The sequence below is a fragment of the Paramormyrops kingsleyae genome, chromosome 16 (genome assembly GCF_048594095.1).
Source record: "Paramormyrops kingsleyae isolate MSU_618 chromosome 16, PKINGS_0.4, whole genome shotgun sequence".
NCBI classification, from domain to species: domain Eukaryota; kingdom Metazoa; phylum Chordata; class Actinopteri; order Osteoglossiformes; family Mormyridae; genus Paramormyrops; species Paramormyrops kingsleyae.
This window is the reverse complement of record NC_132812.1, coordinates 10,434,672-10,458,674: the sequence shown is the minus strand read 5'-3', so window position 1 is coordinate 10,458,674 and position 24,003 is coordinate 10,434,672. Positions and strand designations below refer to the sequence as shown.

Sequence of the window (24,003 nt, the reverse complement as noted above, 5' to 3'; positions counted from 1 at the left end):
CTGCCATCGTAAAGTATGCAAAGCCACTTATGCAGCTTCGTTTGACTGAATAAACACAATTGTTATTCTGTATTGGGGCTTACATGCGAAATCCTACAGTCCAGTCATTATGTCCATTTATAAACAACGTGTGTGTGTGTGCGTGTGTGTGTGTGTGTATGTATGTATATATATATATATATATGTATATATAAATATATATATATATATATATATATATATATATATATATATATATATATATATATATATATGCGTGTGTATATGTGTATATACAATAGTTTGCTTATTATCAGTTAGTGTTCCTGTGTAAAATAGTGACAGAAAGTTAGGAATGTAACCCGAAACTGGCCGGGATGACCTCACGGACGGCGGCTGGATTGTCCCTCCCTCCCCGCCTCCCTGAAGCCCTCCCCTCCCTTTAGTGAGATCACCAAAGCCGCTGCTTTCTTTCCCAAAGTCCTACAAAGGAGTAACGCCAGCCGTACCTGATGCCAACAGCGCTCCTGTTTTGGATGTATGCACTTCTATACGGGAATCTAATCAGGTGAATTATGATACTTTTTAACAAATAATCGCATCCGTTGGCTGCATTTTTGTAGCTACCTTTGTATTGGAGAAGCGCCAGCTCCTGATCAGCGTGAGCTGGGCAGTTTTGTTATGCTGTAACTTAATTGAAGGCGTCTTCGGTTTCACACGAAGGACGCTGGTAATCCTGAAACTGATACAAAGTCATAATCCATGTAATTAAATGCATGAGTCCGCGGCGTATTTAATGCCAGTTCGGGATTTTGCACGTATAAAGGAACAAATGGGATAAAATCGTGCATATGCTATTCATGCTTCGCTTATTATTAATCTGTAATTTTAGCAGTCGCACTGTACAGGGTTTATTAACTTACGATTACTTGTTGATTTTAGTTTGAGTAGCTGTTTTTGTGTTATCTCGTACCAAGCAGCAGTAGTGTTTCGATGATGTTAGTTTACTGTTCTTCCCTAACGCAGCAAGTAAATAATCGTCGGGTAATTTATCAAAATACGCCTCTTTGCTCTCTCAAATGTTGCCATTGCACCAAAGACCGGTAAATTCAACCTTTAGCAATATTATTTATTTAATAAATACTTTTTAAGGTCTGGCTTCAAGCGTTAAAAGCGGAGGCAGAATTCGATAAAATATTCCCGAAAAGTCTCTATAATACCAGCGAACAATGTGGTGAGGCACAGATGGGTTGTTCCGTTTGAATGGCCCTAAATAAATAGATGCGTCGTTAAACTTAAGTCCTGAAAGAAAAATGAACCCCTTTTAGGATACTTATTTAGGTGTATTATAATAATAATAATAATAATAATAATAATAATAATAATAAGCCTGGCGTTCCCTAAGACAAGGTGAACCAAACGGAAATGATGGAGTGAAATGTGAATGATAGCTATGTCTGAGGCGGACTTTTCTTCCCTAGTTGGGTAAGTTTGTTCGCTGCATAACACCGGGCATGCATATCCTTAATTCTTCATGCAACCCCGCTCGCTCTAGCCCCCTCAGTACTTTTTAAAATTATTATGAACTTCGATTACTAAACAGCATAATGATTCCGGAGCTTTGCCAGATTAAGTATGGTCAGAGACGTGTGTAGCCTCACCGTGTTTTCTTTGCTTTACGTTTTGCTACCACAACTGCTTACGTCGTCTGAATATATTAATCAGAAAGAATAGACTGAATAAAAAGCAGCCATTAATGTGTTTCTTAATTGGAAAGCACGAGATTACGATTTTCTATGGGCGGTTAATTAAATGGCTAATTTGTAGACATCTTAACTGCATAATAGATGGAAACAATCTTAAGGGTAACATCTTCTAGACCAGAACACAGGAACCTCATCCCTAACGCACTGCTACAGCGCCTCCTATTCCCAAGTTCTTGCTTAATTATTTATACACTAATGCATGTTTTATTTATACCGCCAGACCATAAGAGGTTCTGCTTTGTTCTGTTTCCATATGTATAATTTTATACTGCAAGGTTTTCTAGGTGCGCTCACTGCTTGTGATGATGGACAGCTTCATTCTTTAGTTCATTCATTCATTCATTCATTCCACAGATGTTTGAGGAAATTATAAATACCTTTGCACAGGTTGCACTGAGACAGCTGGAATTAAAACATGCTTTTTCGTAAGGAAAAGGATTGAATGGGTTTGGATGTACTGGTTTGTGGGGTATTACCAGTCACCCTCAGGGTCAGTCACTCTCGGTAACAGGGGGAAAAGGACCGTGGTGACAGCTATGGTCACGGTAATGGCCATTATGGGTTTGGTCGTGTGGTTTTTTTTTTTCCTCCCCAGTATCAGATTTTACTTTATTGGCTAGGTACACCTACATGTACCAGTTGTATTGGTGGTATTAATGCATACCTAAAAAATCATTTAAAAAGACGCAGGACATAAATAATAATAAACAGATGCTTGTGCCTATGGTAAGTACTACACAGAGCCAGTATATTCTGTCACGCACGCGCACACACGCACGCGCACACGCACACACACACACACACGCACGCGCACACACATACGCACACACACAGTGCTCAGCATTTCAGCATGCTTTGTAAGGCTTCTGCCTCATACCGCTCAGTGTGCCTCTTGGCTGCCCAGTGCACCTGTCTGTCAGGCGAGGACAGAAGAACATATTTGCATGTTGAAAGGCGCACAGAGGGGGGTTGGGTTCATCCAAGGGCGCATTCAAGCTCTTGGAGCAAACAGACCCCTCAGAGGTGTGACCCATATGCTGTGGCTCTCCACTGCTACTGGGTACCGATCCTAGATCATACTGGAGCAAAACCACTATGAATAAGGTCTCAGACTGGGCCTTTTTATCATGCCCCCCCACCCTTATTTGTACATATGAGTTCAGAAATAAGTGGTGGATGGTGTGCGGATGGCAGTATATGCAGTGCGCCAGGTGCTGGGCGGTGTGCGGACGGCAGTATATGCAGTGCGCCAGGTGCTGGGCGGTGTGCGGACGGCAGTATATGCAGTGCGCCAGGTGCTGGGCGGTGTGCGGACGGCAGTATATGCAGTGCGCCAGGTGCTGGGCGGTGTGCGGACGGCAGTATATGCAGTGCGCCAGGTGCTGGGCGGTGTGCGGACGGCAGTATATGCAGTGCGCCAGGTGCTGGGCGGTGTGCGGACGGCAGTATATGCAGTGCGCCAGGTGCTGGGCGGTGTGCGGACGGCAGTATATGCAGTGCGCCAGGTGCTGGGCGGTGTGCGGATGGCAGCATATGCAGTGTGCGTGGAAGGCATTATATACATACTACAGTGTAGTTTCTCCGAGTTTCTCGTCCATTTTGCTCCATAGACAAAAAAAGAAACATCCTGTTTCTCTTAATACACAAATTACTTCACTGCCTGCCTTTCTGGTATTTTTTTTATTCTTTATCCCAGGCAAATACCCAGCATGATATTTTTATCATGGAAAAATTAGACCAGGGAGGCTATTAGTGTATTATTCACAGCCATTTAAGGAATTAGACATATGGCTGTTTGTGGGTAGCATGCCCTTCCGGCGCAGCCAGAGCCTACACTTTAATCTACTCTGCATCCTAGGATAAAATATTCAAGGATTCAAAGGATTCAAAAGTGTTTGTCATTTGTACAATGATATACTTACTTGCATGTCTCCCTGGAGACTTCAACAACATGTAACAATAAAGAACAATAAATAGCAACAGATTGAGAGGAATAAATTGAATTCAATATACATACACATGTACAATAACATGCAAGTAGGACAACAAGGTTGTCAGGTTAGAGTGGCAGTGGTTAATAAATGACAGTGGCCTTACCTGTCTAGTTTTGTTTTTATGTAAATGAATCCTTACTTAGGGGGGAACAGAATTAACCTTTCCTGAGATGAAACGATAAGAATGAAAGGTAAAAAAAAAAAAAAGGTCATTTTCAGTGTTTCATTGGTCGCTCACTGCTTATTGGTTACAGTGTGTCCAATCAGCTGCCGCTTGACTTGAAAGCCTGTGATGACAAAGTGCCTCATTTTCTCCATAGAGCCTCATCAAGCCGCCTGGCAAAGCATGCAGCCGTAATTAGAGTGCTTCTGACTGCAAGCCAGGCAGAGTTTAGCATTTCTTATCTATGAAGATCTTGTGAGGGATTAAGGAAAATGAACTCCCCTAAATTTTAAACAATTCTGTGCTTTTTCTGAATAGTCAGTGGGTATTATAAAGATGCATAAATTTTTTGGGGGCCCAGAGAAGTATGATGGATTTCTTTTGAAATACACGCACTTTATGTCCAATGCCTGTTTAGGACTTGACTAATAGAATAACAGTAATGAGTGTGGATGACCCCCATGACAGGTAGTGGATCGGGTGACAGTCGAAGGCAGGAGCTTCGGCAGACCGATCGTTGGTGACCAAACCTGGCTATAGGTACATAGAATGTAAACTCTCTGGTGGGAAAGGAGCCTGAGCTGCTGTGGGAGGCACAGATGTACCAACTAGATACAGTTGCGTTGGCGGACAGGTATGGACTGATGTCTGCACATGTGTACCCAACATCAGCAGTATCTGACCTTCTTGGAGACCTTGTATGGATGCTGGAAGGTGCTCCTGCTGCAGATTCCATTGTTCTTGGGGACTTTAACGCTCACATGGGTAACCACAGTGAAACCTGGAGGGGTGTGATTGGGAGGAAAGACCTGCATGATCGGGATCTGAGCAGTGGTCAGTTATTGGACTTCGGTGCTAACCACAGTTTGTCCAGGACGGGCACCATGTTCAAACATAAGGGTGTTCATAAGTGCACCTGGCACCAGAGCAGCCTAGGCTGCAGTGCAATGATCGATTTTGAAATTATATTATCAGATCTGCATCCGCATGTTTTGGACACTCAGGTGAAGGGAGAAGCTGAGCTGTCAACTGATCACCATGGTGGTGAGTTGGACAACGGTGGGGGAAGATGTTGGATAGACCTGTTAGACCCAAACACAAAATGAGGGTGTGCTGGGAGCATCTGGCAGAGGCCTCTGTCTGGGAGATCTTCAACTCTCACCTCCTGCAGAACTACTCCTGCATCCCTTGGGAGTCAAGGGACATTGACCCTGAATGGGCCATGTTCCGGGACTCCATTGGTGAGGCGGCTTTGAGGAGCTGTGGCCGTAATGTTGTTGTGGCAACCCCCGTAGCCAAAAAGGGAGCCGTCAGGCTGAAGAAGGAGGCCTTTGGAGCTTGGTCGGCTTGTGGGACTCCTAAAGCAGCTGACGAGTACCAGCAGGCTAAGCGGAATGTGGCTTTGGCAGCTACTGAAGCAAAAACTTGGGTGTGGGAGGAGTTTGGTGAGACCATGGAGAAGGACTTTCAGTCGGTCTCAAAGATTCTGGCAAATCATCAGGTGACTCAGGAGGAGGAAGCAAGGCTTAACCCTTGCTGTTTACAGCAGAGATGGAGAATTGTTGATCTCAAATGGGGATATGGTCAGGCGGTGGACGGAGAATTTCGAGGATCTCCTGAATCCCACTGATGTGCCTTCCTTGGAGGAAGTAGAACTGGAAGACCTGGAGGAGGACTTGCCTATTATGAGGACTGAGGTCACTGTCTGGTAGTAAGGCTCCGGGGGTGGATGAGATCCACCCTGAGTTCCTGAAAGCTCTTGATATGTTCTAATTTGAGGGGGATCACACTCCTCCAGCTCCCTGGGAAGGTCTATCTTAGGGTACTGGAAAAGAGGGTTCTTCTTCTGGTCAAACCTCGGGTTCAGGAGGAACAATACGGATTCCGTCCAGGCTGCAGAACACTGGACCAAGGATACACGGGAGTTTGCATGTATTTTCTGGACTTGGAAGAAGAATATGATCGTGTCCCTCGGTCTTGTGGGGGGTGCTCCAGGGGTATGGGGTACGAGGTCTGTTGTTATCGGCCATCGGATCCCTGTATAAATGGAGTAAGAGTTTTGTTTGCGTTGCCAGCAGTAAGTCAGACTCGTTCCTGGTGCTGGACTCTGCCCGGGCTGCCCTTTGTCACTAATTCCATTCGTAACATTTATGGATAGAATTTATGGGCAGAGGGGATTCAGTCTGGTGGCTTCAGGATCATGTTTATTTTTGCAGATGTTGGCTTCATCGGGCTGTCACCTGCTGGAAAAGGGTGTATTGCCATCTTCTGGTGAAGGATGAGTTACTGGCTCAAGTGGAGGAGTTTAAGTATCTTGGAGTCTTGTTCACGAGTGAGGGAGGGAGGGAGGATGAGATCAACAGTCGGTGCAACATCAACAATAATCAGACACTGTACTGTTCTGTCATGGTAAAGAGAGAGCTGATCCGAAAGGCGAAGCTTTCAATTTAGCAGTCAATCTATGTTCTTATCCTCAACTGTGGTCATGAGTTAGAGGAGGTGGCTGGTGTGAGGGAGGTCTGGGCATTCCTGCTTAAACTGCAGCCCCTGCGACCTACTCTGGATAAGTGACAGAAGATGGATGGATGGATGGATGGAAGGCGGAGGCCAGTTTTGCATGTTTGATAAAGTATTTCTCTATGGGGATCTGGAAATATTTTCACCAAACAGGACAGTTTTCACATTTCGTTTGTAATGTTTATGTAGTTACCAAATTACTGCTGTAGGGGGAGGTTCACCTTTTCTGACTAATGTAAAATATTGATGCTCACTGGCAAAGGAGCTCTTTGCGTAATGTCCAACAGGTAGTGATGCTGTAAGCACTCGTGTATATAATTGAATAGTTCCTCAGGAATTTCACAAGGATCCAGGATGCAGCTCCCAGTAGCATCATATTTAGTGAACCTAAGGGTATCTGATCAGTACTACTGACCACAAATGATCTGCTTAATGAGTCAGTAGGTGAATGTCTGCCTCTGTGGTGACCCATGTGAAGCCCTGTGGAGCACCAGTGAGGCGTGCAGGAGCTTTTTATAGTCTTATAACCTTCTCCCCAGATCATCCCAGAATAGCCAGACCCATGGCATGCTTCCAGGATGGAGGACATGGAGTAATTAGGAGATCTGGGCTTATCTGATGACCAGCTTTGCATTAGCCAAGGTCATGACGGTGCTGGATAACACCACTTAGCTCACGAGTCACGGTCACATCTGCGTTTCCCGTTTCCTCTGGGTTCCGACCATGAATCATACGCTGTAGGCTCTATAAACCTCGCCTGGCTTATCGGGCTCAATGATGTAGAAAGCAAACACACAAGATTTGTCTTTGATCTTAATGTGACTCAATCACAAATACTGCTGAATATTATCTGCATGAAGTTATGGCAGATAAACATGCAAAGACACCACATTCCTGATAATGTAATGTGACCGCAATTATGCACAAATAAAATGGTGTCCAGATTTTTAATATGTGCAATACACTGTAGGTCAGAGTGAAAGGTAGCAATGAAATACATTAGTATTCAACTGTATGGACATAACTGAATAACATTAATTTTAAGGGCAATACAGTCCCATTTATATGCATAATTTTATATAATAGGTGGGGGGAATCAAGAAGGGGGTCATTGGCTTGCTGGTGGACTTTTGCCATGGAAGCACATGCATACAGTTGCTCCAAAAACGACGACGACCTCAGCTCGAGGCCCAGCAAATGCACAATTCCCACACATCCCCCACCCTGCTCCCCCAGACCCTAAAATAGGCCCGGGAACACTGTCTTAATCATCCAATGGGCTTTTATGAGGTTTCTTAGTCTCAGGGAAAAAAAAGAACTCTCAGCTGTAGAGTGATAAATGAGGCAGACTTGTGATGTGTTTGAGTGTAACCTCTGAATGGATCCCCAAGGGGTGTTTATACTGTAGCTCATTTTATAGTATCGATACACAGCCGAAGTCAAGCATTGATTAAGGAGTTATCATCACATGTTGACATTTGAAGCTTCCAGGTTTTTATGGCAGCCGATGCATCTGTGTTTATGTGGTATGAGTGACGAATGCTTTTCAGATGGATGTAGCGTAGTGGTGTTATATTTTGTAACTCATTGGCCATGATTTACTTGATGGACCGGTGCACCTGCTATTGTCTCAGTTCCCTTGGTCCCAAGGACCCCAAACACACCAAGACTGTTCCTGCCTAAACAGATGCTCCTTTTTTTTTTTTGGACCCTTCAGTGCTCAATCTCTCAGTCCTCCTAGATTTGTTTTTGTCAGGCTTGAGCGTTTAATAGTTCTGGGTATTACTGATTTGTTATCTCACACTTTGGGTGATATATGCAAAACAGGCATTTGGAGTTACGCAATCACCCATTGGTCTGACAGTTTCTCAGCCCGGTCCTTGGTGACCTTCAGACTGTCCAGTTTTTTGCTTGCTCCAAGCTCCCTGCCAGACTGTCCATGTTTCCACAAAAACGTGGACTGTCAGAGGTCCCCATTGACTGGGTGGAGAAATACTGGTTTATGATATGACCGTAGCTGGATTTCAAAGATATATTATCTGTTTCACTTCCTAGTTCAAATAAGCATTCTAGCTTATCTTGGCTTCCTCAAAGGAATGAGGCCAAGTCATCTTTATATTTTGCCAGCTATTTCATTGACTGGATGAATGTTCAGAGGGCAGTCCTTCGGGAATTATCCAGAACCATGTCCAAGCGCTGTTTTGGCTCTGTGCCCTACAAAGTATTGGTACATTAGCAGTACTACACTAGGATCTACGTATGTTATCAGAAGTGGAAGCAGTTAAGATACAATGATACGGTTCCCATCGGAGATGCAAGGTCTTATTTGTGTGATGAACTGGGAGAAGGGAGTAACCAATACACTCATCATAGACTTCTCACAGAAATGTGTGCTGCAGTGAGTATTTCCTTGCATTCATCTGTCCTCCGGGGCCCCTGTGGTTTTCTGTACTGTAATTGTCAAGTTAACATGGGCCACTGGGCTTGGGTTACATTTTGTCAGAGCCTGACCAGCTCTACCCTGCTGCCTGCCTCTCCAGTTTAGGTTTTGAGCCAGTGGGATAATGCTACAGGGTTGAAAGCGTGGAACGGGGTGTTTGAGTCTGAGTGAGGAAGTGAGGTAAGGATCCTGAGTCATTCTTAGCTAGAGGCACAGCCAAAACAAACAGAAGTGCTATAATAGATGGAAACGGACACATACTCCAAGGAAGGTTTCTATACACTCCCAGACATAGGGCAGGTTTTTGCAATCTAGTTGTGAAAAAGTGAGTCCTCTGGGCTCATTGAGTTTGACTTTGTGGTGGTGGCTGGCCTTACGACCAGAACATGCCATAGTTTTTCCGTATTATTCTGTAATTTGACTATACATGAAATTCCAGCAACAATACTGCGAAGCATAATAACTAATGCATACTGGTGAACACCTTCTCTCCCTGCAGGGTTTCAGTATTTTTTTATGAATACAGAGTAGCTGGATTTCAGTTTGTGCTTGTTAATTTACAAAGAGGAATGTAGCAGTTCCGCACACAAAGCAGGGCCAATCCAGTGGGGGAATTAGGAATGGTGTGTGACCAGTTAATTACAGCATTGTTTTGTTGCTGAGTTTCAGTTGATGCAGCATTTTTAATTTGTTGAAAGGCTTTATTTGAGTTCATGCTAATCCCTTCCCTCAGCATGGATTGAATATTGAAATCACCCACAGACACAAAGGCGTACACATCGGTAAGGTTTGATGTGCTGGTGTAAAGTGTGTGTGTGTGTGTGGTTGGGGGACTTCAGTGTATTTCTGGTTTCTAAAGTCTGTTTTGTCTCTCAGAAGCGGAACTTTTTTAATGTAATCTCGAGGGCAGGTGCTCAAAGGTTAAAAAGGGGGCACTCAGTGTCTATAAAGCTCACACACAAGTTCACCTTAATTAGTTTGGACAAAACGGGCAGCTGCTTTGGAACAACCCCCACCCCCCAACCACCCCCAGCACATGCCTCCCTCAAAGGGCCCAAAGGTGATACGATAACTTTACTAAACTTGGGTTTTATACCCATGACCATCCAGGCAGGTCTCTACCCCACTGAGATAAACACCACCCTATGTCCACTATAGGCTGCAGTAACCGTTATCTTTTTTTCCCACTGGGAGTCTATAATTGTGGTTTGCCAGCTCAGTGGTGCAGTAATATCAAATATCCAGTAATATTCACGTGACCTGCAGGAACTGAGAAAACAAGCCTACAGCCAGAACCTGCCCAGAGCCGAAGATGCTGGCTGCCAGGATTTCGCATCCCCTCGTGGGTTAATGCCCGAGTGCCTTCATTGTGAAATCCCATTGATCTGCTATTAGAGACTGTACACTGGAATAGGTTGTGAAAAGACTGTGACCTTTACAGAGAGATAATCTGGGTTGTGTCTGATGTACCAGCAAATAGTGTCTGGCATGGGGGCTCCCTCATCCATCATGGTGGCTCTTGACTGCTGTACCATATAGAGGAAAGCAGACCACTGTGTTCATGGTCCACACGCATTAGAGACGTGAGGAGCCTAGTTTGCCCACAAACTCACTGCACTAAATAGTAAGCGTTCCTTATTTATTAGATGCTGAAGCAACATCTGCCAACTATAAGATCTTCTGAGTTTTACTTGCTAGCTATTATAATTTTCAAATCTCTTTTGGGGGCCCCACGCAAGTCAGTTTTGGGCCCCCGATAGGACCAGCCTGCCCATGGGACGTCACACTGCACACCGCATACTACATGCAAGGCACGTCTCAATATATTTTCCTGGGAGGTGCTGGGAGCCCCACTGCAATATGCAGTTCCATATGTTTTTGGAAATTAAGGGAAGCTGGGGGGAGCGTGTGGCTCAACAGGTTAAGACCCATGATCAGAAGGTTGCAGATTCAAATCCCGTGGTCGGCTGAGTGTCTTCCCCACTGGGCCCTTGAGCAAGGCCATTAATCTCAGTTTCTTTAGAGACAGGCTGACCCTACTTTGTGTGTTGCTATGGATAAAAATCTTGAGCTGATATTGCAGTGAAATTTGGACATAGCTGTGCTGGCTTCTCCCAAAGCGGACGTTTGTGTTGCAGTGACCCACTTCATGTTCCTGGCAACAGACTGTTATGTGGATACCACACCGTGCCAGATGTGTGCGTTTCCCGTGCCGACACGGAAACAGCTTTAACGAGAGGCTATTGGACGGTTTGCTGTGAGGGAACATCTGCACTTCGCTTTAAAGACGCTTTTGGGTGCAATGCTGTGATCTTGTCCTTTTAGAGATTTTGCTTGCCTGTTAAACAGCAGCTGTACAGGAAGTTAGCAGATGTACCAGTTAAGGTGCTAGGGGTGGGAACGCAACCTACCAGCGAGAGATTATTGGTGCAAACTGGTCTGCAAACTGGTCTGCACACAGGATGTCCATTCTCAGTCAGTTCTTTTACCTACTTGGAGTTGGGAAGGTGTTACCTTCCCAGAAATGAAGGCTTTGAGAGATTTTAATGCAGTTTGATGTCTAAGACATTTTCTGGAAGCATCTGTAACACCCCTACTGGTTGAAGTCAGAGGTTTATTATCTTTTTCCGGTAATTCGTCACACTAATAAAGCCAACTGTTGGCCCACCACCGAAAGTCCGTCTAGCTGAGTAAGAGGCAGCAAACAACCATAACGGCGGTGGGCTTTTTCAGAACATTCACCACCTCCACAGCTAAAACCATTTCCCGTGTTTATCTACCCTGTCGTTGCTAAATCACTTTTCCCTGTCGAGCTTTTACTGTGTGTATGACTTGGAATATTTCTTTTTGTGTGTTTTATTTGCGGTTTATCAGCAACCCCCCCCCCCCCCCCCCCCCTTCACATTAGATATGCCTTTGATGTCTGTCTGGTGTATGACCCACTGCTGCTGCAATGGGGGAGACTGCTCCAGATGGATTGAATATAAACTCAATTTAGATTTCACTCTGAGCCCCATGATTAAAGGTTTTAGGGATGTTATCAGAAAACCTCTTATATTGTGTTCAGCAGATATTAAAATGGGGGAGGAGAGGGAGGGTTAATAGCTGTAAAGTAATGCCAGAGTTTGATTTTTATATTAAGATTCAAACTTCTGAGATATTAAACATCTGTATATTTTACTTATTTTTGAAGTATCTCTAAAATCTTCAAATCTTTAAAATCAGGAATGAATCTCAATTGTAAGACTATCTTGATTTTCTCTGGCATCTCATATTAGTAATATGAATGATATGCAGTGCTCTGCTTGTTCATTTATTATTCATCATAGCAGGGTAATGCAGCTTGAGGCCAGAGATCAGGGAAAGAGTGCAGTGAAAAATGAGCTCTGTGTGTTTTTTTTTCGTTAAGCTGTCAAAGGTAGACCCCAATGATTTTTCTTTGTTTGTCTGGTGCTTATAAGCCGTGACCCGGCTCTTTTCCATGTTTTCCATACTACCTCCACTAATCCAAAAAACAGGAATGGAATGAGTTCTAGATCTGTTGCAGAAAGTACCTGGCATGCTGCAGGAGGCATCCTGGGTGGAGTTTCACTCCCCCAGTCACAGTGATGCACCATGGGGAGGTTTAGACACTGATTCACAGAATGTGGGAGGAAACCTGAGTCAACATGGGAGTAACATGGGAGTAACATGGGAGTAACATGGGAGTAACATGGGAGTAACATCACACGCATGACAATAAGATAGGGATAATTGGAATTCTGAGGCCTGGAGCACCAAGCCACAGTGACAGTTAATCAGTTTACATGCTGGGGGAAAGAATAATGAATAAGTATGAATCCAGGACCAGCTCTTGTATATTCCATTTTCCCCCTCATGTTAGCATGGATGGTGAAATATTTTAATGATAGACGAAAAAGAAACACTGAAAGTTTCACACATCGGCAATAATTAATCCTCTTGTTTGAATTAGTTTGTCTGTGCTGGGATGTTGTGGTCTTGTTTCTAAAATGGTTCTTATATTTATAAATTGAAAAACATTTTTAAACACCCCTTAGGAACACGGAGGCTTCTGATGTGGAGATGTATAAGCCCCCCATCTGTGGTTTTAATCAGTGTAAGTGTTTTTGTCCTAATTGATTTTGCAAGCAGATCACAAGGAGCTCTTTTTGCTGCGTCCAGGTTCTCAAATGAGATTGTCAGGCATGGCTAATCGGGATTTGCCTCTGTTGCTGTTCATGCAGGCCGAATGGAGGCCCACCAATGACCAATTTTCATCCTTGATGGGTTAGCTGTGAAACGGTAGCCTGACTGGGGAGAGAAGCCGACAATGGCAGCCCATCGTATCCGAGCAACAAGCAACAACAATGTCCTCCCTCGCTGCAAGTCCGAAGGGACGCTCATCGACCTCAGTGACGGAGTGTCTGAAGCCAGCCTCATTGATGTCAAAGGTCTGTGCATCTCAACACAGCATCCCCTTGTGGTGTTAGAGGTTTAGGGTCCCTTTGCTAATGTCAGTCTCCCTGCTTTGAATATTTTACTCTAACTTCTGCTTTAACATTAGCATTGACACTAATTGAGCTTCTAACTTCTTTCTCAACAGTGCCTTCTCCCAGTGCCTTGAGACTGGATACGTCTGCTTCCCTTGGGACTGCACGGGAAGTCGTTGCCATCAAGGATTACTGCCCTTCTAGCTTCAGTACTTTGAAGTTCTCCAAGGGCGACCACCTCTTCGTGCTTGACACATCGGGGGGAGAATGGTGGTATGCTCACAACAACACAGAGATGGGTTATATCCCAGCTGCCTATGTCCAGCCAATAAACTACAGAAACTCCTCTTTTAGTGACAGTGGGATGTTTGACAATCTTGGGGATGGCTGTGATGAGGGAGCCAAGGAGCTGGACCTCCTTGGGGAATGGACTGGGGTGATCCTAAAACCTTCTCTGCATTATAATGGCAACCCTTTCATCACTCGTTCCTCGACAAACCCATTCCTCCCTAGGGGTCCAATGGGCACGCTCGATCAGAACAGCAATGAAAAGAACAATAGTGTGGACCTTTTATTCTTTGATACACCTACACCTTCTCCACCCAAATCTTCTGCTACTACAGCTGCCACAGCTACTTTGTTTAGCAGCAGCTTCTTTGACATGACTCCCACAAGTCCAAGCTTGGATTTTGCACAGTCAATTAACAGGGACAATCCATTCTTCAGGAGCAAGCGATCCTACAGTCTATCCGAGCTCTCCATACTACAGGCCCAGTCCAATGGTCAAACCCCCTCTACTAGTTTCTTCAGTGGTCTGAAAGCTCCATGTCCTGAGCAGTTTCAGAGCCGGGAGGACTTCAGGGCTGCATGGTTAAATCACAGGAAGCTAGCACGATCCTGCCATGATCTCGACTCCCTTGGCCAGAATCCCGGCTGGGGCCAGACACAGCCAGTGGAAACCAATATCGTGTGCAAACTGGACAGTTCCGGTGGGGCCATCCAGCTGCCTGACACATGCATCAGTGTCCATATTCCAGAGGGACATGTTGTGTCAGGGGACACACAGCAGATATCCTTAAAAGCCTTGCTGGATCCCCCACTGGAACTCAACAGCGATAAGTGCTCCACTGTAAGCCCAGTGGTGGAAATAAAACTCAGCAATATGGAAACAAGGACTTTCATCACCCTGGAAATGAAGGTGTCTGTCATGGTAAAGAAGGAGAGTGAACAGACCGCCAAGGTGCTATGTGTTCGAAGCGACTGTAAGGAGGGCCCCTACACCCCCATCCCCCGGACCTACATGTATGGAGACACGGTCCAAGTCCAGCTTGACAATTTAGAGCCCTGTATGTACGTGGCTGTCGTGGTACAGGCACAGCAGATCTCTCAGAATTCAACAGTCTGGGATCATATGATCAAAAAGTTAACCTTGGGTGTCTATGGTCCCAAGCACATCCATCCATCTTTCAAAACTGTTGTGGCCATATTTGGGCATGAGTGCGCCCCAAAAACATTGTGGGTGAATGAAGTGGGGAAGCAGGCTAATGCTGCCCCTCCTGTAGCCCTCCAGCTGTGGGGGAAGCACCAGTTCATCCTGGCGAGACCTCAGGATTTGCAGCTCGGTGTCTATTCCAACATGGCCAACTATGAGGTCAAAGGTCAGGAGCAGGCATGCGCTGTGCGGGGTTTCCAGCTCAAGCTGGGCAAAGTGAGTCGACTGATGTACCTGATCTCCTCACGGAACATGGAGGACATATCTGACTTCACTCTGCGTGTTCAGGTCAAAGACGACCAGGACTGCATCCTGGCGCAATTCTGTGTGCAAACGCCACAGCCCCCGCCCAAAACAGGGGTGCGCTCCACAGGCCAAAGAAGGTTCCTGAAGAAGAAGGAAGTGGGCAAGATCATTCTGTCACCTCTGGCCATTACCACGAAATATCCCGTTTTTCAGGAACGTTGTGTTACAAACTTAAAATTTGGAAAGTTGCTTAAAACAGTAATCAGGCAAACCAAAAACCAATACCTTTTGGAATACAAAAAGGGGGATATTATTGCACTACTGAGTGAGGAGAAAATTAAACTTAAAGGACAACTGTGGACTAAAGAGTGGTACATTGGATACTACCAGGGCAAAACTGGGCTTGTCCATGCAAAAAACGTCCTGGTCATTGGAAAAGTCAAGCCTATTTATTTCTGTGGGCCTGACCTTACCACCACCATGTTACTAGACCAAATCCTGAAACCCTGCAAATTTCTCACCTACATCTATGCCTCTGTGAGGACCGTATTGATGGAGAACATTGGAAACTGGAGAGCGTTCGCAGATGCCCTGGGCTACAACAACCTGCCTTTGACCTACTTCTGTCGGGCAGAGCTGGACAGTGAGCCAGAAAGGGTGGCTTCTGTGCTGGAGAAGCTCAAGGAGGACTGCAATAACGTGGAAAGCAAGGAGAAGAAGTCGTTTCAGAAGGAGCTCATGGCTGTGAGTGTCAATGCATGCATCCGTCATCACTTCGCTGGCAGGAATTCAAGGTTCAGTCCTCTGTAACCGAAACTACTTTCTCATTACAGTAGCAGGATCCCAATTTAGCTGAAAGTCAGGGAGTGAATACATCGTCTTCGGGATTATAGAGTGCAGGGGAAAGATTTTGACTGGATACTCCTTTGAAGGATTCTGTACTTTTATCCTTCAAATCTCATATTTATTCGTTTTTCTCTAAAGCTTTTGTTTCTGCTGGCTTTCACTTTTCAATGTAGGAAAGGGGCGAAATTGACGGTGAAGTTACACTCAACCATGATGAGCTTCTGGTTTCTGCCGTCAGCATGGTTGTGCATCATAAAGCTTCAAATGTTCATTGACACTTTGCTCTTGGGTGCAGTCATAAATCCACGCACTAGTCCGTTAAGCCCATTTTTCGTCAATAGTATCTGTCCCATGCCATCAACTCGTATCTCACCAAAGGAGGGGGGAGTCTTAACAGTGATTATAAAATATGGTTTCCATTAACATTGATAGAATATAAATGCAAGATAAGAGTATCTCATGAACCTGAAGTTTGCATATCTCCCTGGTATTGCTTGTCAGTCTTGGTCAACAGTCTTTTTGTCCTAGTATTGTGACTGCTATGTTCCTTTCCATTGTTTGTAGTGGTACAAAAGAAAGCGTTTACCCAAATGTAGCCTCCACAGAGAGACCATCTCTGTGTAACCTGAATATCATTAACCTGCATCTAAGGGAGTTCAGGAGCATTGTGCAAGCACTTTAGTGCACTTAAACATTCATGTACAGCCTGTTAGAACAAGAACTTAGAACTGTGGTGACACACTTTTGGACTGTTACTGTATTATTTAGAAGGGAATGTAAGTGCTGGATAGGGCTGGATAATAGCCTTAGTGTTGACTTTGTGTTGGTAGAGATGCTGGTCTCCCCACAGGAGAACCATACCAGTTTCTTAATAAATGATGCCTGATGTTAAGGTTCTCTTATGGTAATATCTGTGTAGTCTTCATTAAGTAGTTAAGAAGCAGTGATTTTCATATGTGTTTTGCTCTGGTTTATGCCTCTATTCTGACAGCATGATTCCCAGGCTGTCCGTTTGGGATTCCATTTCCCCAGCTCCAGGCTGAAAGCCGGCCTTTTGAGTGTTTAGCAGTGGGCTGGAGGAGACCAGTGTAGACATGCACCGCATGCATTTCCAGCTTGATGAACCGCATCGCTCCGCCATGAGCCTAACAAATCGATCTCACTATAGAGGCATTTGTCTCAATAACGGAACCTCAGCACTGAAAGATACCTAAACGCCTTTCATGCCACATCCTGTTTCGGCGATTATGCGACGCCCCACACTGACCCCCCCTAGTGTCATCCTGCCTTCCAGTCTTGTCAGGAGCAAATATTTACCAAATTACAAAAGGCACTGAGATTTTTCCCTCTCGATGGAAGCGGTGTGACATTTAAACTACGTGTGGCATTAATTTTTAACCGCCAGCAGCAGTACTGCGGACAGCTTTCAGCATTCGCTGTTAAGCTTGCTCTCTGGAGGACAGCCGTACGTGCTGCGCCCAAACACAAAACTACAAAGTCCATCGGACGTGTTCCCCTACCAGCGGTCCTTCATGTCTTACTGGCAGAAGGATGGAAGTTTGTAACGTTTCTTCCTAGTGCCTGAACTTGTCTGAGGAGTTCGTAATTCATTAGGGGAATCTAAAGCTAGTTCATGCTGAGTCACGGTCATGAGTCAGTCACTCCCAGCCAACCGTCTCATGTTAAGATAAATAGGAGGTCAGGCAGAGTGTTGGCATCAGCACAGCTCTCTTAGATCAGCAGTTGAGGTGGATCTGTAGAAACACTGCTGGGATTCTGTATGGTTCTTCAGGACAATGGTTCTTTGTTCTTGTTCCTCCTATCCTCGGTGTTCAGCAGTAGAATGATTTAGCTTGATCTTCAGGAAAGAGATTGGGTTTCAGCCTGAACAGAGTGTATCGGGGATGAAAACCAGCCTGTAGATCAAAACTGCAGTCACCTCTCCTTCCCGCTGTTTCTTGCAGTGTATTTGCACTTTCCTCTTCAGTCCTTTGATGGCTGAGCTGATGCCTTGACTTGCTGCAAGAAATGAATGACGATCTAGTCACACTCTGTAGGATGCAGTTAGCTGGCTTTGGAGCAGGGCCTTTTTAAAAGACAAACGACATCAGACAACATCCATTGTGTTTGATGCGGATCTTTATCTTGGGGCAAAACAGATTTAAAAAAAATATATATATTATTAAAATGTTTGCCAAATGTTGGCATTAATCTGTACCAGCAATTCAGTAAACGGTCGTACATAAGACAATACTGCATTTCTTTGCAGTATTCCTGCATATTTTAATAGCTCCAGAAATTACATTATCATATAATTTATCTTGTTATATAACTACTGAGTCGATTTTGCATATTTAAACCATTACATTCACGGCACGACATGAGTCTCAGACTTTTTCATAATACCAGTGTGTGACATGCTTATTCTTCAGGAGCGAGAATGGTTAAGCTTATGGAAGTTCAGGGTTTAAGGGATGTAAACAAGCATGTGAAGTCAAACAGACTTTCCACTCTGCTCTAGGAAGGGAATCCAGTGACTCTTTACTTGAGGGAACACAAATACTTTACTAGTCAGTCAGTTACCACTGAAGTACAAATCATGAACAAATATAGTTCCTGCTGGAGATAAAATACACATGATTCATTAACGATGAACAAACATGAGACCAGTATTTCACTTATGTTATACATTATTTGTTATGTCAGTAGTTCCTTAGTATTTCACAAAGATTTACAGAATTAAGATATAGTAACAAATATAGTAACTGCTTGAGAGAAAACATGAGATCAGTATGTAACTGATCTGTATGTAAAGAATTAGTTTGTGGTTAATTAATACATAAGTAATTACATAATACTACATTATTTGTGCCCCCTCAGTTAAAATGTTACCAGGGGATCCTGTAGATGTGGACCAAAGCTGGGTATGGAGGTGTCTTCGGGGAGACTCCGTAAAAATAGCTCCCGACAAAAGAGCTGTGTTCATTACTGAGCTATGCATGTTACATCTCAGGCTCAGTCTGGAGGAAAAGCAAGTGTCACACATCACCCAATCTCACCAGAAAGTCAGAGGAGGAAAAAAGAAAACTGAAGAATCTTTGTTAAATACAGTGTATTACACTCTTTTTATATATATATTTCTATAATTTCTGAGTTACTCTTGCAAAAAAATGTAAATCTGAATGCATGTACATGTAAGATCATTACCAACACACTTTAGATTCAGGGGCGGATTAATTTTCCTGGCAGCCCCAGGCTTGCATCAGCTTGGACTGTCAGGTATTCTCATTTTAACTGACCGCCCCATTTTCCCTGAGGGGGGGTGGGGCCCTGATGTTTGCTGGGGCTCTGGGCTATAGCCTAGGGCAGCTTATGCATTAATCCACCCCTATTTAAATTGAAATAGTAACCAATTGTAATTGAATTACAAATTTGAAATTTTGATGGAATGGCTTAAGGACTACAAATCCAAAGACATAATTGTTGTGATTCAGTGACCATGTAGTGAGCTGTGTTGTTGCTCACGCCTTCCTGTTTCGCTTGCTGTGTGAGGGGCTACATGTCCATTTTATTTTTCCAGTCAATGTACACGCAGATACGCCAGGGGTAGCGGTAGCAGATGAACCTGCAGGCCTGTCTAGATGAATGACCTCGCGGCTCGATTATTTTATTTTTTAAAACCGTTTCATGAGTATTATCGAGTCCCCCGACGCGTCATTTAAAACACAGAGGAGCACACATTCAAAGAAACGCACACAAAGAGACGCTCACACAGATGTTTGCTCTGGAATGGGTCATTTCCACTTCAGAGCTAAAACTACAGAACCACAAGAGAACACAACAGTGCCTGTTTACCACGATCCTCTCTGTCACACACACAGACCTCATTTGCAGGGGGTTCACAATTCTTGGCTGTAATGAAACCTCCTTTCTTTATCTTCCCTTTTTCCCTGTTTCATATACCATTTTGTATAAATGGTGTAGTAATGTATTGCCACACACTCTTGTCAAGTGCCTTGGGGCAACTGTGTTGTGAAAGGCACTATATAAAAATGAAATGACTATTTTAAGATCGTCTTTACAAAGAGATGTCTTCATAATATTTCAGCCTATATTTTTGGCAAAGTGTACACATATCTGCAAAAATGCACAACATGCTGATGTGAATCATGCATCACTGTTTCCTGGTGACCACAATGACAATTGCCTACAGTGTAGCTGATACTCATGGTATTGTGTATGATGACGGCTAACACCAGAATCGCATTTCTACAGATGTTTCCTCTTTATTGTTAACTGTGAAATGCGAGTTGCAGTTTGGGTAAAAATCCATGCTTTGGAGAGCTATATATGCCAGGCTAAGAAGGTCTCCATTTTGACATGGTTGGAACTAAAACTGGTTTCACCAGTTCAGCTTTTTTAAAGGACTTTGAAATGTGGTTTTGGATGATTCGGGGTCAAGGATCTCCACAACCGTGTCAGGCCAGCTGAAGTGGGCTCAGTTCCTGGAACTGGGTATGGGGTTGATGAGGTCGTCGCAGGTTCTAGAAACGCTGTTTGCATGATTTTAAGAAGTGTCTAGCGATCTGCAGAGTCTAGGCATTACGTGGTTTCATCTCAGAATCAGCTGCCCCTCGCGTGGGAACAAACTACACCATCTTCGCTTAGACTGACGTGTCTCTCGTGACTCACCCCTGTATATAATTTCGCTTTGCCTTACATTCTTTGTTTTTTGGGAGGATCTGCAGCCTGAAGGGGAACATTTTTAGATCAGGCCCCAGCTCCGTTAGGAGTTTCCGCAAAGTAGGAGTGTGTATGAGTCGTCACGCCCCCCCTGCATGCTGTCACCATGCTCCCAAATTCCCAGATGTGTGTACCTTTCTACATTTTTGGTGGAAAGTTGACCAAAGTATCTGTACTCCCCATGCTTCTCCAAATATGGCAGTTAAAGACTTGATATATCTAGAAAGTGCCAAATCTAACAATGTAACAACTTTCATGTGTTTTGGAGTTTTTGTTTGTTTTTGGGGGGGGGGGGGTGGCACTCTCAGCCATATACTGCATTAAAGAGTCAGTGTGTGTCTGTGCGTGCGTGTGGCACGGGGCATACGAGTGTTACTGCCATTGTGCTTTTTGATTGAGTGCAGAACAGCGGGGCAAGAGAATGCAGGCCGGACCCAGGGGGGTGTCCTTGTTAGTCCGCAAGGCTGGCTTTGTGAGTGGACATTCTTGGCCGGTTTTTGTATATCTTTCTTAGATTAGTGGAATTTTTTATTCCCGCACTTTAGACCAAACTAATTGTACCCAAAGAATCTTAGGATTCTTTCATCCACCCTGATAAAGTGCTTAGCAACTAGCTGGCCTGCACCCCGGAATGAGTCCATCAAATAAAGCAGGGAGAGAAGCGCTCCGGCTGATTCCAGAGCTGCTCATTTGCTCAAGTTTGCGAGGCTACAGCTTTTTAGACCCGAGCAGCTCCAGTGGTCGATGTTCCTTATGCGATTTCTAGGTTGAGATTCATACTTTTATATCAGTGCACTGTCAGCTGTGTTCTAAATTCTCTACCTAAGATGTCTGATCTGCTCACACGGCCCCCGTTTCCCCAGGCCCTGCTGAAGATGGACTGCCAAGGGCTGGTGGCCCGGCTCATAATGGACTTTGTGCTGCTGACCACGGCCGTGGAGGTGTCCGCCCGCTGGAGAGAGCTGGCCGAGAAGCTGGCCAAGGTATCCAAGCAGCAGATGGATGCCTACGAGGCCCCCCACCGGGACAAGAATGGAGTGGTGGACAGCGAGGTGGGCGGAACCCTTAAGTGCCCTGATGCATTATGGGACACCCTCAAAACCCGACTACCTGAATGGGTGGTTAAAATTCATCCATGTGATGTCATAGCCTTCATTTTCTGCCTATGTCATCAAACCCCGCAGGCCACAGCAGGTATTCCACTGGTGGCAGCAAATGACCCCCCCCCCCCCAATTGATTAGTTATCCTAAACCAGTCCACAGACATCAAAAGGGAGGAGTCCCCTATACTAAATCATTGCTACCATATATCATGCATGAATTTGTGCAGTTCTGGCCTGTCTCAAATATATAAAAGTGTCGCTTATGTATTGACTGTGTTATTGCCTTCGTTAAATGTTACATCTTCGGTCATACGTAACTCTTTCTTTTCTGACGTAGTCCATGTGGAAGCCTGCCTATGATTTCCTGCTGACGTGGGCGGCACAAATCGGGGACAGCTATCGGGACGTGATCCAGGAGCTGCAGGTGGGCCTGGACAAGATGAAGAACCCCATCACCAAGCGCTGGAAGCACCTGACTGGCACGCTCATCCTGGTCAACTGCCTGGATGCCCTGCGGAGCTCCGCCTTCAGCCCCGCCGCGCAGGACGACTTCGCCATCTAGCCCCACCCCAACCTCCCCTCGCCCCACCCCAACCTCCCCTCGCCCCACAATTTGACTTTGGGAGAGACTCTGAGGTTTGGCTGTAGCCTTTCTTTGTAGATGGTCAGCCATCCCAGCCAAAACAGTCACGTGTGTTAAATTATTTCCCAAAAGTATTATCGTTGCTATTATCGTCAATATTGAAAATATATATATATATATTTTTTACTCGCAAGTGCACAAGCGCAATTTTAGTACCACTTGATGAATTTTCTACATTCATTAACTGATTGTCGAATAATTGTGATATAAAAAAAAATCATGAATTATTTCATATAGTCTGATGTTTATAGCCGGTTGTTTTTCGTGACAATACAATAATTTGATAGTGTTCTGGATTTTTGTCTTGCTGTATATTTCATTACCTTAACAGGCTGAATAATTACCCATAAAGGTCAGGTTCATGTTCGGTCACAAAACGGAATAGGATGATTTCTGGCTAAACAGCTATTTCTCTTCTGCATACTGACACTGAAGTTCCCTGTTTTCCAACAGCAGCCTTTATGGAAACATCCCTAGACTTATTCCGGTTTTTGTATTTTAAACTACTTCAACCTGGGTTTTATAAATGCATTTAATATGCTTTGTATTGTCATCTAAAAATATAATTTCAACCACTGTTAGCATATGTATTATACAACCACCCCACATCGTTAATCCAGTGTAAAATCACTCTCTGCATTGTAAAAGGCTTTTTGGTTGAATTTGTTTCTCACTGCAGAATGCTCTATAAATGGTCAATGCACAAAAATTTTGTATAACTTTTCGTGTGCATCAAACTGTTGAGACATACATATGTAAATATCTGGAGTGAATGTTTAAGGTGAATGCATAAATGTTTAATACTATTTTTCTTTCTGACTGCTTTTTGGAGGAATATGTAGGTAATATATTCTGGGTTGTTTTGAAACACCTTTAATGTATAGTTCCCATTTGTTTTTGTTTTTCTGTTTAAGATTTTTTGTTTCCAGCAAATGTAAGGTTGCATGTTCATAGTTAATGTCCTTACTGTTGTTTTACCATTGAATACTGTCAGGAAAAAAAATGGTTCATTGTTTTGTCTTTCATTATGGATTGATTAAAGTGGCCCTTTGCCAATTTTTTTGGGCTGTAACCCTTATGAAGTCACTTGCCAGGGCTGAACACTACACAGCCCATGATATTCTAACTTTCCACAAGACATGAAGGTATTTGTATAGGCATTTAATGAAATCATGGCGTTTTATTTGTGTGTGTACGCATATTTATGTTTATTTGTAATACAATTGTGCTTTGTTATAAACAGGGTAGCAGAGTAGTTTTTTGTCATGTCTTGGCTCTATGGACTGATTTCCTCATTGTCAAACATGGGGAGAGCGACTTGTATCTCCTACACGAACAAAGCTGGTTTTAACCTCCCATGTGTCCCGGCAGGAAGGCGACTCTTTCTGCCACACATCCGCCTGCGTACAGAATGGAGTGACTTTAAGCAAGTTTGTGTTGCTTTAGGGTGCTACGATCAGTGTAACGCATCAGAAAGCTAATACTTTATTACAGGAACTGCTGTTTGTTGAAATGCAGAGTATTTGAATTATGATGTACATTTCTGCCCACATATTTTCCAAGGATAGTCGTTTTCTCTCT

At 44.2% G+C, this 24,003-nt stretch overlaps 1 protein-coding gene across 4 annotated transcripts; it reads left to right on the top strand.

Annotated features, from left to right (window-relative positions):
• The first annotated feature begins 430 nt into the window (after window positions 1–430).
• LOC111845441 (SH3 domain-binding protein 4-A-like) lies at window positions 431–23,677 on the top strand. 4 transcript variants are annotated; one of them, XM_023814856.2, is made up of 6 exons: window positions 431–547; window positions 12,918–12,976; window positions 13,104–13,310; window positions 13,463–15,831; window positions 21,540–21,728; window positions 22,117–23,677. In XM_023814856.2, the coding sequence occupies exons 3-6, from the start codon at window positions 13,190–13,192 to the stop codon at window positions 22,339–22,341; spliced, it is 2,904 nt and encodes a 967-aa protein (XP_023670624.2). In that variant the 5' UTR covers window positions 431–547; window positions 12,918–12,976; window positions 13,104–13,189; the 3' UTR covers window positions 22,342–23,677. The 4 variants fall into 4 exon arrangements, with proteins under 4 accessions (XP_023670624.2, XP_023670626.2, XP_023670623.2 ...); XM_023814857.2 differs by lacking the exon at window positions 431–547 and adding an exon at window positions 679–709; XM_023814858.2 differs by lacking the exon at window positions 12,918–12,976 and having other exon boundaries at window positions 13,152–13,310.
• Window positions 23,678–24,003: the final 326 nt, after the last annotated feature.